This window comes from Anabrus simplex, chromosome 7 (assembly GCF_040414725.1).
Source record: "Anabrus simplex isolate iqAnaSimp1 chromosome 7, ASM4041472v1, whole genome shotgun sequence".
Taxonomy (NCBI): Eukaryota; Metazoa; Arthropoda; class Insecta; order Orthoptera; family Tettigoniidae; genus Anabrus; species Anabrus simplex.
The window spans coordinates 322563126-322577047 of record NC_090271.1 but is presented as its reverse complement, the minus strand read 5'-3'; the positions used below and the strand labels follow the sequence as shown (position 1 = coordinate 322577047).

Sequence of the window (13922 nt, the reverse complement as noted above, 5' to 3'; positions counted from 1 at the left end):
CTTCATGTCCCTGTTTATGAACTCTTCGAACTTTGTATCGTAAAAACACGGGTACTTTTGTACCTCCAAAATTATTAATTCACTGTCTAATTCCATTTTGCAAAGTGAAAGTACAAATGGACCACGCGCACACAAGAGCACAGTACCGCAGCTTCATCATTCAGCAAGTGTTGCGAGGCACTGAACGGGAAAACACGCAAACAAAATGGACCTCGGTTCATTCTCGAGCAGGCGAGCTTGAAAACGCGCGTGTGTGTGTGTGGCCGGTCCCGTACAAGTTAGTGCTGTGCATTTTTGACGCGAGTTTTCACGCAGTAACACAGCGTGAAATCACGCAAGTGTAGCCCTAGCCTTACTGTGAGAAAGCGGCCCTGGTCTAGAAAGCCAAGAACAACGGCCGAGAGGATTCGTCGTGTCGACCGCGTGACACCTCGTAATCTGCAGGTTTTCAGGATGAGCAGCGGTCGCTTTGTAGGCTATTGTCCTTCGGGGCTGTTGCGCCATGGTGTTTAGTTGTTGTGCTAATACGGAATATCTTTGAAGTTACTGATCTTCGAGATTTGGGAGGTAAACTATTGGTTAATGCCCGTTCTGGGTTTAATATCTTTTAAATGAGGACGATTCAATACATACTGTATCAAGTTTGTCATTACGTCAATTTATGCAACTCGTACATTAACGTATAACACACAGTATGGACGCATCTTTGTCTAAGCATTCATTTTAATGCCAGTTCGAAATAGAAGACATCACGGTCAAGCGCTTACAGCAGGGCCTCTCAGGGTACATGCACCGGTGCATTACTCGGTGCAAGGTACAAAAGACGACTTCATTAGGTTGACCAGAGTACACGCCACCACTCCTGGATTTCAAACAATAGCGCTGTCTCCCTCTTTCCCTACACCTTTCTCCCACGCTCCGCCTGTCTCCCCCTTCCTCAGTTGCTCTGCAGCGCTCTACCAGCCAAGCAGACGTGAGCCGAGCTTAGCCAAGCTTAACCGAGTCGCCCCGAGACAAAATACTGGTCCGAACAGATCCAAGTGGGGCCGATGCACGGTCCAAAGAACCTTTGCGTCCCGGTTTACACGCGTGATCGTTTGAGAGACTCTGGCTTACATCAAGACATGACGGCTCGTGGAAATTCACCATCGGTTCGTCGTCCTCTTCAATCTAAATTTTTCTTCAACGTTAAAAGAGTGATATCGGCTGGTGACAAAACAATTCAGTGCCTCTCTGTAGTAGCGTCGAAGCAACTTCCGAGTGCAGTGGCTTAATGCGGCCTGCTGTTATACTACAAAAACATGAGACCTGTTCACAACAACTCAGGTCGTCTTCTGCGCCATTTTCAGGTGTTTATGTGAAATTGGACGCATAAATAATATCACGCTGCACTCAATGGGTGACCATTTTTATGTAAATCCAACCATTTTATAAGTGATGCTGGGACAACATTACTGATGTGAGGTTGTGGTTTAATTCCTGTGAGGGCAGTGCCGGATTAAGGTGTGTGGGGGCCCTGGGCTATTTAAAAATGTGGAGCCCCTTCTTCGTAACATCACGTAAGACTAGCATACTGAAGTCGTTATAGAACTACATCCACTTAAATCGATGAATAGGGAAGTGTTAAAATAGACTATAATTTTTCTCTTTTTTCATGTTAATATTTCATAATGCCAAGACATATATTACATTTGTCTCATTATCACTATCAAATCGACATACAAAACAGAACTAACGATTTTTGGCACCACTAGGATATTTTCTATCCATTTTATAACTTACGAATGGTTCAATAATCAGAGGTGAACTGGAGGTTCTCTTCCTGATGCAAAGATATAGTATAGCATGCGCATTCCACTGTGCTTCGCTTGTCCCCTTCCGCTCACTTCCTAGACCTCTTTCCCCCTTCTCCCTCTGCCCGTACTCGCAAGCTGCCAAATCTAAATTTTCGTCAACAATAACCTTTACAATAATTACAGTGCGTAAGTAGCGAGGACGGTCCGCCTCTGCGGTGTAGTGGTTAGCGTGATTAGCTGCCACCTCCGGAGGTCCGGGTTCGATTCCCGGCTCTGCCACGAAATTTGAAAAGTGGTACGAGGGCTGGAACGGGGTCCATTCAGCCTCGGGTGGTCAACTGAGTAGAGGTGGGTTCGATTCCCACCTCAGCCATCCTGGAAGGGGTTTTCCGTGGTTTCCCACTTCTCATCCAGGCAAATGCCGTGATGGTACCTAAATTAAGGCCACGGCCGCTTCCTTCCCTCTTGCTCGCCTGTCCCATCCAATCTTCCCATCCCACCACTAGGCCCCTGTTCAGCATAGGTGAGGCCGCCTGAGTGAGTTACTAGTCATTCTCCCCAGTTTTATCCGCCGACCCAAAGTCTGAAGCTCCAGGACACTGCCCTTGAGGCGGTAGAGGTGGGATCCCTCGCTGAGTCCGAGGGAAAAACCGACCCTGGAGGATAAACAGATTAAGAAGAAGAAGCGAGGATTCGTGTCTCCGGACGGTAATTGATTCTAGCAGTGATGTAATACTAAGGCGGACAGCTGATAAGGAGGAAGGAAGAGGGCGTGTTCGATATTTTGCGAGCGTAAATATTCATATGCATGCACGGAGGTGGAGCAGCAGGCCTTTTTATACAATTTTTGGTTCGGCCAAGGGCTGGGGCCCCTTGGCACGCGGGGACCGGGGCTGCAGCCCCTTTAGGGGAAGTGCGTGTGAATTAAGACTGACACTACACCGTGCTCTGTAAGCCAGTTTCGTAAATGGATAAATTATCATCTGCCTCTGTGAAATGCTAATTCTAAAGAGAATAAGTCTTCTTAAGCGGAGGTGCTTGCTAAGAAATGTAGCGTCTTATGCCATGAAGAAGTTTGGTAGTCTCTTGAGCAGATTTTATGAACCTCCCCGATACTGATATAGAGAATATCCGAGATGGTCTTAATCGTATGCGACATTAAATTTATCGTTAACATTGATGCTTTCACTACCCGTACTTGTAGACATGATATGGGTTAATGCCGTGTCACGGAAACAAGGGAGACTCTTTACGTTTCTCAGAGAACTTCTTTAGAAGGAAATCTCAACTGTTCACGAGGAAGAATGAGGGTTTGAATTTTACGTCACCAGGTAGCTCGCTGTATGCTGGCACAGCGCTCCAAGCGGGAGCTCTCGACAACATTAGCATTTTTTTTTTTTTTTTTGCTATTTGCTTTACCGACACAGATAGGTCTTATGGTGACGATGGGACAGGGAAAGGATGGGAGAGGGAAGGAAACGGCCGTGGCCTTAATTAAGGTACAGCCCCAGCCTTTGCCTGGTGTGAAAATGAGAAACCACGGAAAACTATCTTTAGGGCTGCTGACAGTGGGGTTCGAACCTACTATCTCCCGAATACTGGATACTGACCGCACTTAAGCGACTGCAGCTATCGAGCTCGGTATATTAGCTCTTAAATGAGATGTTACACTCGTATGCAAGTATGACATAACACATGGCTTGGAATGAGCCAACTGGTGATGACGAACGTACGAATTTGCAAAACACAGAAACGAAATAACAATATAGAAAGGATAGCGATGAGAACTACCTATGCAAATCCTTGATGGTTGGCAAACACGTAATACTTAATTGAGAGCCAGTGACCCTGCCTGTTTAAACTGTTAGGAATTTTACGTATTTCCACAGCTTCTCGTATAATACTAGACCTGTAGTGTTTAGTGTGTGTAACAGCTCGAGCATCTTGGAACACGACATCAAAACCCGACGATACGGCGTGCTCAGCTACTGCTAACTTGTCTGGCTGGTTGAGTCGGATTTTTTTCCCTTTTTTTTGCTATTGGCTTTACGTCGCACCGACACAGATAGGTCTTATGGTGACGATGGGAGAGGACGGGGCTAGGACTGGGAAGGAAGCAGGCGTGGCCTTAATTAAGGTACAGCCCCAGCATTTTCCTGGTGTGAAAATGGGAAACCACGCAAAACCATCTTCAGGGCTGCCGACAGTGGGGTTCAAACCCACTATCTCCTGAATACTGGATACTGGCCGCAATTAAGCGACTGCAGCTATCCAGCTCGGTAGAATTTTTCTTTGGTGTTCCTTGACGCAAGTCCCAATGGCCCGGCATGTTGGGCCAATGAAAACCTTGCCGCAAACTACGGGGAATTTTGTTCATCCCAGGGTGTAATAGTGGGTACAATTTGTCCTTGCTTGTACCTAAACTATGCGCAATTTTTGTGACGGTGCCAAACACGGTTTTTTTACATTATGCTTGCGAAGAACTTTGGCAATTCTGTCTGTGGTGTAGTGCAGGGGCGGTGCGTGGTATTGTTGCAGGGTTGCACAATTCCCAATAACTTTGCACTTGTCATCTTTTTCTTCTAAATGTTTTGGTTTAATAAACTTAACGTGTATTACAAAATATGTTGAAATCAACCATCTTCGGTCGTTCGCTGTAATAATGTTTCGTAACGGACCAACAAACGCTGCTGGTTTCGAATCGAACTCAGGGGGTTTGCTTTCCTACGTCAACTCCCCAGCGGACAGCGCGACGCAATGTACCTCAGCAGGGACGAGCCTAAGCCTGCATACCATCAGGTAGCATGCTCGCCAGTATCTCAGGGAGTTACACGAGACTAGCAAGTCCCTTATCGAGAACCTGTTCCAAATGTCCCCGTTAGATTGCGCCACTATGCGGAGATTACTTCATTCCTACGTTCTCTCCTCTCGCAAAGGTAATTCATTTTCATTTTTTTAAATGTACAAGTTTCAATGACGTTGCACCGACACAGACAGATCCCACGGCGACGATGGGATAGGAAAGGGCTAGGAGTTGGAAGGAAGCGACCGTGGTTTTAATTAAGGCACAGCCAAGCATTAGCCTAGTGTGAAAATGAAAAACTGCGGAAAACCATCTTCAGGGCTTCCCACAATGGTGTTCGAACCGACTATAGGCCTACCCCGAATGCAAGCTCACAGTTAAGCCACCCTAACCGCACGACCAACTTGCTGGGTAATTTCTTTTCCACGCCATACCAGACCACCCACAGCACTACCAAAATCTTGCTTAAATGAAAAACAGAAGGGCAATTTTTCAATTCAAGTTAGGCAAAAGTAACTGTGCTAGGCTGAGTGGCTCAGAATGTTGAGGCGCTGACCTTCTGACCCCAACGTGGAAAGTTCGATACTAGCTCAGTCCGGTGGTGCTTAAATACGTCAGCGTCGTGTCAGTAGATTTACTGGCATGTAAAAGAACTCCGGCACCTCGGCTTCTCCAAAAAACCGTAAAAAGTCGTTTGGGACGTAAAGCCAATAACGATATTATTAAGAATAACTATAGTATATAATTAGCCTGGGTTATAATTGCCAGATATATTACAGTTTTAGTAGGAATGTAGTTCATTACTTAATGATAGCAGAGTTTATTGTTATTTCTGTAAGCTATAAAAATGTGACATTGAAAATGTTCGTGCAACACCCAGCCCAGATACCACCAGCCGCCACTGGTGTTGTAAATGTAAGGCAAGAAGGCAGTCCCCTTCACTTCTTTCTGTGAGCTTTGATAAGTTGTCAGTTGTCCCTCTGGGATGTAGGGCTCTATGAATCTGTACATCGTTATAACCATTACCCTTGAACGTGACTTTGAGTGTGTCCATCTTCTGGAGATCAATGCTAGATCTTACAAAAGCACATATTTTCTTACCAACCGAACTGGAGGAAACATTACCGTATAAGTAGCGAGAGGCGACGAAAGTTGAGACAGTATTCATACCGAAGAAATGTACTTGAACAAGAATATAGTCAGTATTTGCTCTATGACTGCTTAAAATTAATGTGAATTACGATGCAGTTAAAAAAAGATCAGTGGTTAAAGGTTTTAATTGTTATATTCCCAAAACAGAACTAGTAAATGTAAGGTAAACTTACCGTTGAATAGAGCAGGAAAATACCTAGCAGGATAGTCTCAAGAATAGTCCACATACCCGATGCAATCGCCTGAAACATAGTTTACAACATTAGTATAAACAGGATTGTTCTGTAAATGTTTTCTTCAAGGAAGTCGATTCAGAACAGGACGCTCTGGATAAGAATTCAATTCAATTCAATTCAATTCAATTCAATTCAACTTGCTAATCAAATTTTAAAAGAATAAATGAGTGAATGGATTAAGTTTATAAATCTAATCTGACGTCCCACAGTTTTCAAATACATGGCTACAACCACAATAGCAGGTGGTTAGTTAAAGCTGAAGATTAGTTTAATAGGAAAAGATTATTGATACTTGCCGTCTATCAGCCTCTGCGGGTGGCAGTTGTAGAATGTGCGCCTTGCTTGTCGTAAGAGGTGACTGAAAGGAGGAATCCCAGAGGCTTTCAGCTAGCGGGCGTGGAATGGTCATGACGGGAGTCTGATATTGCTTTTATATTCTTGTGCTATGTTCCTCATTTTTATCTTTCCTATCCGACCTTTCTTGATAACATTTTATTCTCGTCTGACCACGGTGGCATTAGGTTTGCCAGTTCCGAATATTTTTTCTAAAAAACATCATCTACCTCCTGACTGAATGGGTATATTTCTAGAAAATAGACCTATGAGAATTAGAAGAGGCGAAGTTTTATCTGCCCCTGTAATAATTAAGAGAGGAATTCCTCAAGGCAGTATTTTTTTGCTATTGGCTTTACGTCCCACCGACACAGATAGGTCTTATGGCGACGATGGGACAGGAAAGGGCTAGGACTGGGAAGGAAGCGGCCGTGGTCTTAATTAAGGTACAGCCCCAGCGATTGCCTGGTGTGAAAATGGGAAACCACGGAAAATCATCTTCAGGGCTGCCGATGGTAGGGTTCAAACCCACCATCTCTCGAATACTGGATACTGACCGCACTTAAGCGACTGCAGCTATCGAGCTCGGTAGGACGTACTATTGGACCTTTATGTTTTCTGATATATAAATGATTCCTCGGAAACTCCCGGCACTAAAAGCCATACGCCATTTCATTTCATTTCATGTATAAATGATACGAGAAAAGAACTGGAATCAGAGATAAGGCTTTTACGGATGATGCTATCTGTATAGAGTAATGAATAAGTACACGATTGTGTGCAACTGCAAAATGACGTCGATAATGTTGTGAGATGGACAGTAGGCAATGGTATGATGATAAACGGGTTAAAAGTCAGTTTGTGAGTTTCACAAATAGGAAAAGTCCTCTCAGTTTTAATTACTGCGTTGATGGGGTGAAAGTTCCTTTTACCGAGCTCGATAGCTGCAGTCGGTTAAGTGCGGCCAGTATCCAGTATTCGGGAGATAGTAGGCTCGAACCCCACTGTCGGCAGCCCTGAAGATGGTTTTCCGTGGTTTCCCATTTTCACACCAGGCAAATGCTGCTGGGGATGTACCTTAATTAAGGCCACGGCCGCTTCCTTCCAACTTCTAGCTCTTCCCTGTCCCATCGTCGCCATAAGACCTATCCGTGTCGGTGTGACGTAAAGCAACTAGAAAAAAATAAGTTTCCTTTGGGGATCATTGTAAGTATCTAGGTGTAAATATAAGGAAAGATCTTCATTGGGTTAATTACATAAATGGGATTGTAAATAAAGGGTACAGGTCTCTGCACATGGTTATGAGGGTATTTAGGGCTTGTAGTAAGGGTGTAAAGGAGAGGAAATATAAGTCTCTGGTAAGACCCCAAATAGAGTATGGTTCCAGTGTATGGGACCCTCACCAGGATTACCTGATTCAAGAACTGGAAAAATCCAAAGAAAAGCAGCTCGATTTGTTCTGTATGTTTTCCGATAAAAGAGTGCCGTTACAAAAATTTTGCTAAATTTGGGTTGGGAAGACTTGGGAGAAAGGAGACGAGCTGCTCGACTAAGTGGTATGTTTCGAGCTGTCATGGCGAGATGGCGTGGAATGACATCAGTTGACGAATAAGTTTGAGCGGTGTCTTTAAAAGTGGGAAAGATCACAATATGGAGATAAAGCTGGAATTCAAGATGACAAATTGGGGCAAATATTCGTTTATAGGAAGGGGAGTTAGGGATTGGAATAACTTACCAGGGGGGATGTTCAACAAATTTCCAATTTCTTTGCAATAATTTAAGAAAAGTCTAGGAAAACAACAGATAGGGAATCTGCCACTTGGGCGACTGCGCTAAATGCAGATCAGTAGTGACTGATTGAAAAAATTCCCAATTATTATATCAGCCACAATTTTAACCAAAATGTGATCACTGGCCTCATCTGAATTATTGTATGCACAGTGTAACAAAAAGGTACGGTTAAACTTTGTGGGCACAAAATAAGCTCACCGGACTAAAAATTACTCACCATGTGGGCACGCAAACTTCCTGTACGTAAGCATAAGGCAATAGCGATCAGTGAGACACTGATGTTCCAAGCTGACAGTACATCGGTATCGTAGATGTAAGGATGTGACAGAGTGGCAAAAAGTGGCAATCATGTTTAGCCGTGTCCATGGCTGTACGGTGCGTGAAGTTGCTGCATTTGTTGGTGTTTCGAAGCGGACTGTTCAACGTGTCTAGACGTTGCCACAAAACACGTCAGAATTGTGGCCGTAACAAGGCCCTGACGACTTGCGAATAAAAATCGCTTCCGACAGGAATTGCTGAGTCAGTGAATGAAGGTCCATCCTAACCTGTTGGCGAGAGAACATTGCGACGGGAAATGCATTCAATGAACATTTGGAGACGGTCACCTCGCCAGAGGCCATTGCTCACACGGGCGTCTCGAATGGGCTAGAAATCATCTAACGAGGACAGTAGTTGACTGTAATGTGGTGTGACGAATCACGTTTTTGGCTGTATTCCAATGACCCACGTCGTCGAGTACACCAAAGGCCAAATGAAGTATTTCATCCTGGATGTGTGCAAGGTCAGGTTCAAGCCGTATCTTCCTGATACATAATGATTGTTAATCTCGTGATTTTTACTGTATGAAACGATTTTAATTAGTCCGCTGTATATGGTGGATGGTTCATGCCAATAAACTTCCTCACTATATGGCAAGTGGCCAGGATTGCTGCGTTTTGTAATTCTCTGTAAGTGAGAGGGTGGAGATTAAGAGCTTCAATGCTCCTGTGTAGTGTGTTTGGTATAATACCTATACATCCGATCACTACTACTGGAATGTTGACAACATTGTTGAGTTTCTACATGGTTTTTATCTCTGTGGCCAGATCTGTGTAATTGGAAATCTTCTCTGTATGTGTTGATTGGAGGTGGTGAGTATTGCTATGCTATGTTAATTATGAAGCAGATTTTGTTGTGTTTATCTATAAAAGTTATGTCTGGTCTATTGCAGGTAATAGTTTTATCAGTCATGATACTTCTATCCCAGTAAAGGTTGTAATTTTCACTTTTCAAGACTGATTGTGGTTTGTACTTCCAATACTGTAGTTCAATGGATTAGGTTATTTTGTCAGGCTAATTTCTGGTGAATAATTTTTGCAATTTGGTCATGTCTGTACCTGTATTCTGTTTTTGCCAGATGGATCATGCAGGATACGCTTTCTGTAGCAATCTCTTACTGACCAGTTATCGGTATTTGTAAACACAGGAAACGACTCTTACCAACAACAGCAAGTTCATCGGGCACACAATCACGTGTAGGCCCCTTAGTATAAGTTGTCACAAAAGTATGCACGTCACTATACTGTAGGTTGCCACAAAATTATGAATATCACATCTGCATGAAGAGTATAACTTCCGAATGGATTTTTAAAGGTCGACATGATCGGCTTTGGCAATTTAAAGTACGGGTGCTCGTACTATCGCCTGTCTCCAAGAGAGTTAATCTCACAAAGGAGCAAAAACACCTGCAATTTATATTAAATCAAGATGTTGAAAAGCACATATTACGATGTGTGGAAAACTACCAATTAGCATTATCTTGAGCACATATGGGTTATAGTCAAAGGGATATAGAGCTAACTTATATATAAAAGTTAATTGTTACCAACCTTGCATTTCCTTTGGCGGAACACAACTAACGCGAGGACCACAGTGATGCTCATACACAGCAGCTGCACCCCGAGCACCACCGTGCGTAGTAGGAAGTCAGGCCGCACCAGCCGACACCCAGCGTCCACAGTACTGTCACACGGCACGCAACTGCGACAAATAACAATTATTTTGTAGCTTAACTTCCCACAAAGGAGAGCACGGCATTACCAAATGCCATTGATCACATTTTGCGACCTTTTTGAAAGAATATATATTAAGATATTGTACCCGCTCAAAGCCTGAGTCCCAACCAGCATTTATCTCAGGGAGTGTTACGGTCCGAATCCATCGCAACTAATACTTAATAAAAAAAATATATTGAAATATAAGATCTCAAACTAAATGTAAGGGCGCCATCCAATCAGTACTACAGGGTTGAACGGGACACTCTAATCTTTAACTTTAAGGCTCATCATAAAACACACAAATTATATATATATATTCAGATCAAAGGGAAATTATGAAGGCTCCATCCTAGGGATGGGGACGGATATTTAAACGGTCACCAAGGGTTTACTATTCTACAAGAACAAGAACCTGGAATTGTTTCCTTGCAAATGCTAAAGGAGCATTTTATTTAAGTAAACAAAATAATTTTTACACACAACAAAATCTGTTGACCCTTGATTTGCCGGTAATTTGGCAAATTATTCCTGAGAAATGATTACATAATATTTATCACTTTTGACCACCCTTCCATTTGGGTGGTTTTTTTTTTTTTTTGCTAGGGGCTTTACGTCGCACCGACACAGATAGGTCTTATGGCGACGATGGGATAGGAAAGGCCTAGGAGTTGGAAGGAAGCGGCCGTGTCCTTAATTAAGGTACAGCCCCAGCATTTGCCTGGTGTGAAAATGGGAAACCACGGAAAACCATTTTCAGGGCTGCCGATAGTGGGATTCGAACCTACTATCTCCCGGATGCAAGCTCACAGCCGCGCGCCTCTACGCGCACGGCCAACTCGCCCGGTCATTTGGGTGGTAGAACCGTTGATGTCTGAAGGTATCAGATTTACCTTCGTTAACACCATGACCATATTTGATCATGGACCAATCACCTGTTGGCTAAGCAGGCGCGATCACATGGACCATGTTATCGCCTCCACTTTGACTGAGATGAGACCAACCCGGGAAACTATAAACTCTCCCCGGGTTCCTAACCAAGATATGCTAATCGTTAGTTGAAGGAATCGACAAAGAGACTCTAACCTAATGGTCCAGATGTAGGGATTTGCCTTCATTTTACAACTATTAACTTAACTTATTATTTACAACCAATTGACATTATTACGTTAATTCGCCAGCTGACTTCCCTAGTCTCATCCATCATCATCATCATCCGAAATTATAAGAAAAATAAAAAAATAAAAAATATTTTATTAAATATTATTATTATTATTATTATTATTATCTGTGGAGATCATGATTATCGTAACCCATAATCATCCTCGGAATAATATTTCAATAAAAGTAGCTTCTTTGATTATTCTTCTTCTCCTTCTTCAAATATTCTCATTATTATTATTTTTAGTTAAAAATCTCAAATTTTTCATTTCAACTCCCAACATCATTATTATGTCCAAAATATATAAAAAAGTAAATTCTTCTTCAAAAAAATAGTTTTATATATATATATATATATTATTATTGTTACGGAGATATATCCGTGGTAGGTAGAGGTGAAAGAAGGTGCGGGTGTGAATGGGTTTCAAGCTACGAAATTATAGTGCATGTAAAATTAATTTAAAATTTAACAAGGTTATATTTTCTTTTCAAAAACAAAGCAATAACAGACATGGCAGGTACAATGTAGCAAAACAAGGGGAGTTACAATATTTACAGGTTTTGGGCTTCACGCCCTGACTTCAGCGATCAGCTCAGTTTTACCACAAACACAAGTTTTAACAGAGGGGCAGAAAACCCCATTCATCCCTAGGAGCCCCTGGCTCCGAATTACACAGAAAAGCCTCCACGAGGCATATGACACTCCATTTTCAAAAGAGCGATCCGCTCTTAAAATTTAAGCCTCTCAAAGGCCACACCAAACTCTACCTTCAAGCTGTCCTTTAAGGACGTATTCACAGGGGTAAAATACCCAACCTACAGAGGTCTATTACATGAAAAGAAGGTTGATTACATGACCTCTAAAATAACAATTTGAGAGGAGGCGATCTTGCACTCCTAATACACTTTGTTTTTTTAAAACCTAATCTGGCTCTGGGCCGCTAACGCAAGGGCTAATCCCATACTACAGAGGTGACTTAGAGAAGAACACTTTACATTACATAAACGAAGAATAGTTTGAGAAAATAAGTTCACCTCAAAACAAATGTGAGTGGGAGCTCGAGAGGGTTAGCACTCTCTATCCCAATATGTAGCCTTACAAGAAAAAGATGAAAAGAGTAATTACATTTTAGGAAAAGGTTACATGATGGAAATGCTTCGAACCCGCCGCGAGTGTTAAACTGCCGACCTAGCAAGAAAAGAAGTTATTAATAGGCCATTACCTGGTGTTGAACGGCTGAAGAAGAAAGAGGCGCTTCCCGCCTCCTGCTATGTACTTAATACACTGAAAGATGGAACAGAAGTGGCCTGGAGACCCTAAAATCAGCAGTTTATATCCTCTCGCGGAAGATTCTAGGCGTTAGGGGAAATAAAACACCCTCCCACAAAAATTTTATTGGATAGGATCCCACAATCGATTCAAGTTGGGGGAAGATACATCTGATTGGATAGAAATTAATTTAAGAAATTCGGGATTGGCTACATGCAAAACAAGGGGAAAGAGAGGGGTATACAGCCAACATAAACAATGGCAGAAAGAAATTTAACCAAGAACAAACATTTGAAATAAAAATTTCTTCAACAAAATAGTTCTTTGACTCCGCACTAGGTTGCACTATTGTTGATCTTCAGTAGTGTCCTCTAGAAGAGAAAGTTCACACTTCTTACTTCAAGCGAAACAAAAACACATCAAAAGTGACACAGTTCAAAAACTCAAAATTTTCCACGTGGTGACATCTTCTGAGAAAGTAGAGAATTAATAGAATAGATAAAGTTCAACCTTCCTCCAGAAGAGGAGTTTCAACTGGCGCAACTTTTAAATAAATGGTGTAGAGGTGTACCGCCCGGTACAGACCTCCCCCCCCAAAAGTTCCTCCAGGGGTTACACATGAAATCAGTTTGAAACAAAGTCCAAGTAATGATGTTGATACGAAGATAGATAGCAGAAGCATTTACAAGATTTCTTAATTCAGTTTCAAAATGTTGTTGTTGCAGGTGAATGAAAGTCTTTATGTTTGTAGAATTTGAATTTCTGAAGATAAACTTTTAATACTTAAAGGTGAAGAAAAATTTTGCAATGTCCACCAAATATTGTAGTTGAATTCCCAAGTGTAGTTATTGCTTATGGTGACTGTCCATGTAGTTGATGTAGATTGAGTCGAATGGCCGGACCGGCCGTTGCAGCTTGCGTCCAACGGAGGCCGCTCGGACCCCTCAAGTACCCTGAGATACCGCTCGCCCGCACTATGAGGGGAGCAGAGGTGTTGAAGTACGCCGCGCCCGCGGTGAACAGATACAGGCTGCGGGCATGTAGCAGGTCGTGCGCCGCACATCAGCCTTGGCCGGGGGGAGAGCTCCGGCTCGCCGTGCACATGTCGTCCTCGCTGGAGAGGAGGGGGCCCATCCCCCTCCCCAGTCGCTGCACGGCGCTGCGCGGCTGCGGGGGCGCTGAAACATTAAAGCTAGGCGGCAGAATTGTGTTGGACTATCATCTTCTTTGAGGGTACAGGCTTGTGGAGAGGTTGAGGGGCCAGCGGCGTGTAGATATCCATGGCATTTACTATTATGAAGCCACAGTGTAAGGTGGAGCAGGAGACGGGAGCGTGGTAATGGCCGT

At 43.0% G+C, this 13922-nt stretch overlaps 1 protein-coding gene across 1 annotated transcript in view; it reads right to left on the bottom strand.

Annotated features, from left to right (window-relative positions):
- smog (G-protein coupled receptor 158 smog) overlaps window positions 1–13922 on the bottom strand; it is a 414899-nt gene that overhangs the window by 73365 nt on the left and 327612 nt on the right. The window contains exons 4-5 of the mRNA XM_068228547.1: window positions 9980–10130; window positions 5925–5993 (exon numbers count right to left, since the gene is read on the bottom strand). Coding sequence (XP_068084648.1) covers window positions 5925–5993; window positions 9980–10130 — 220 coding nt within the window. The remainder of the gene's footprint in view (window positions 1–5924; window positions 5994–9979; window positions 10131–13922) is intronic.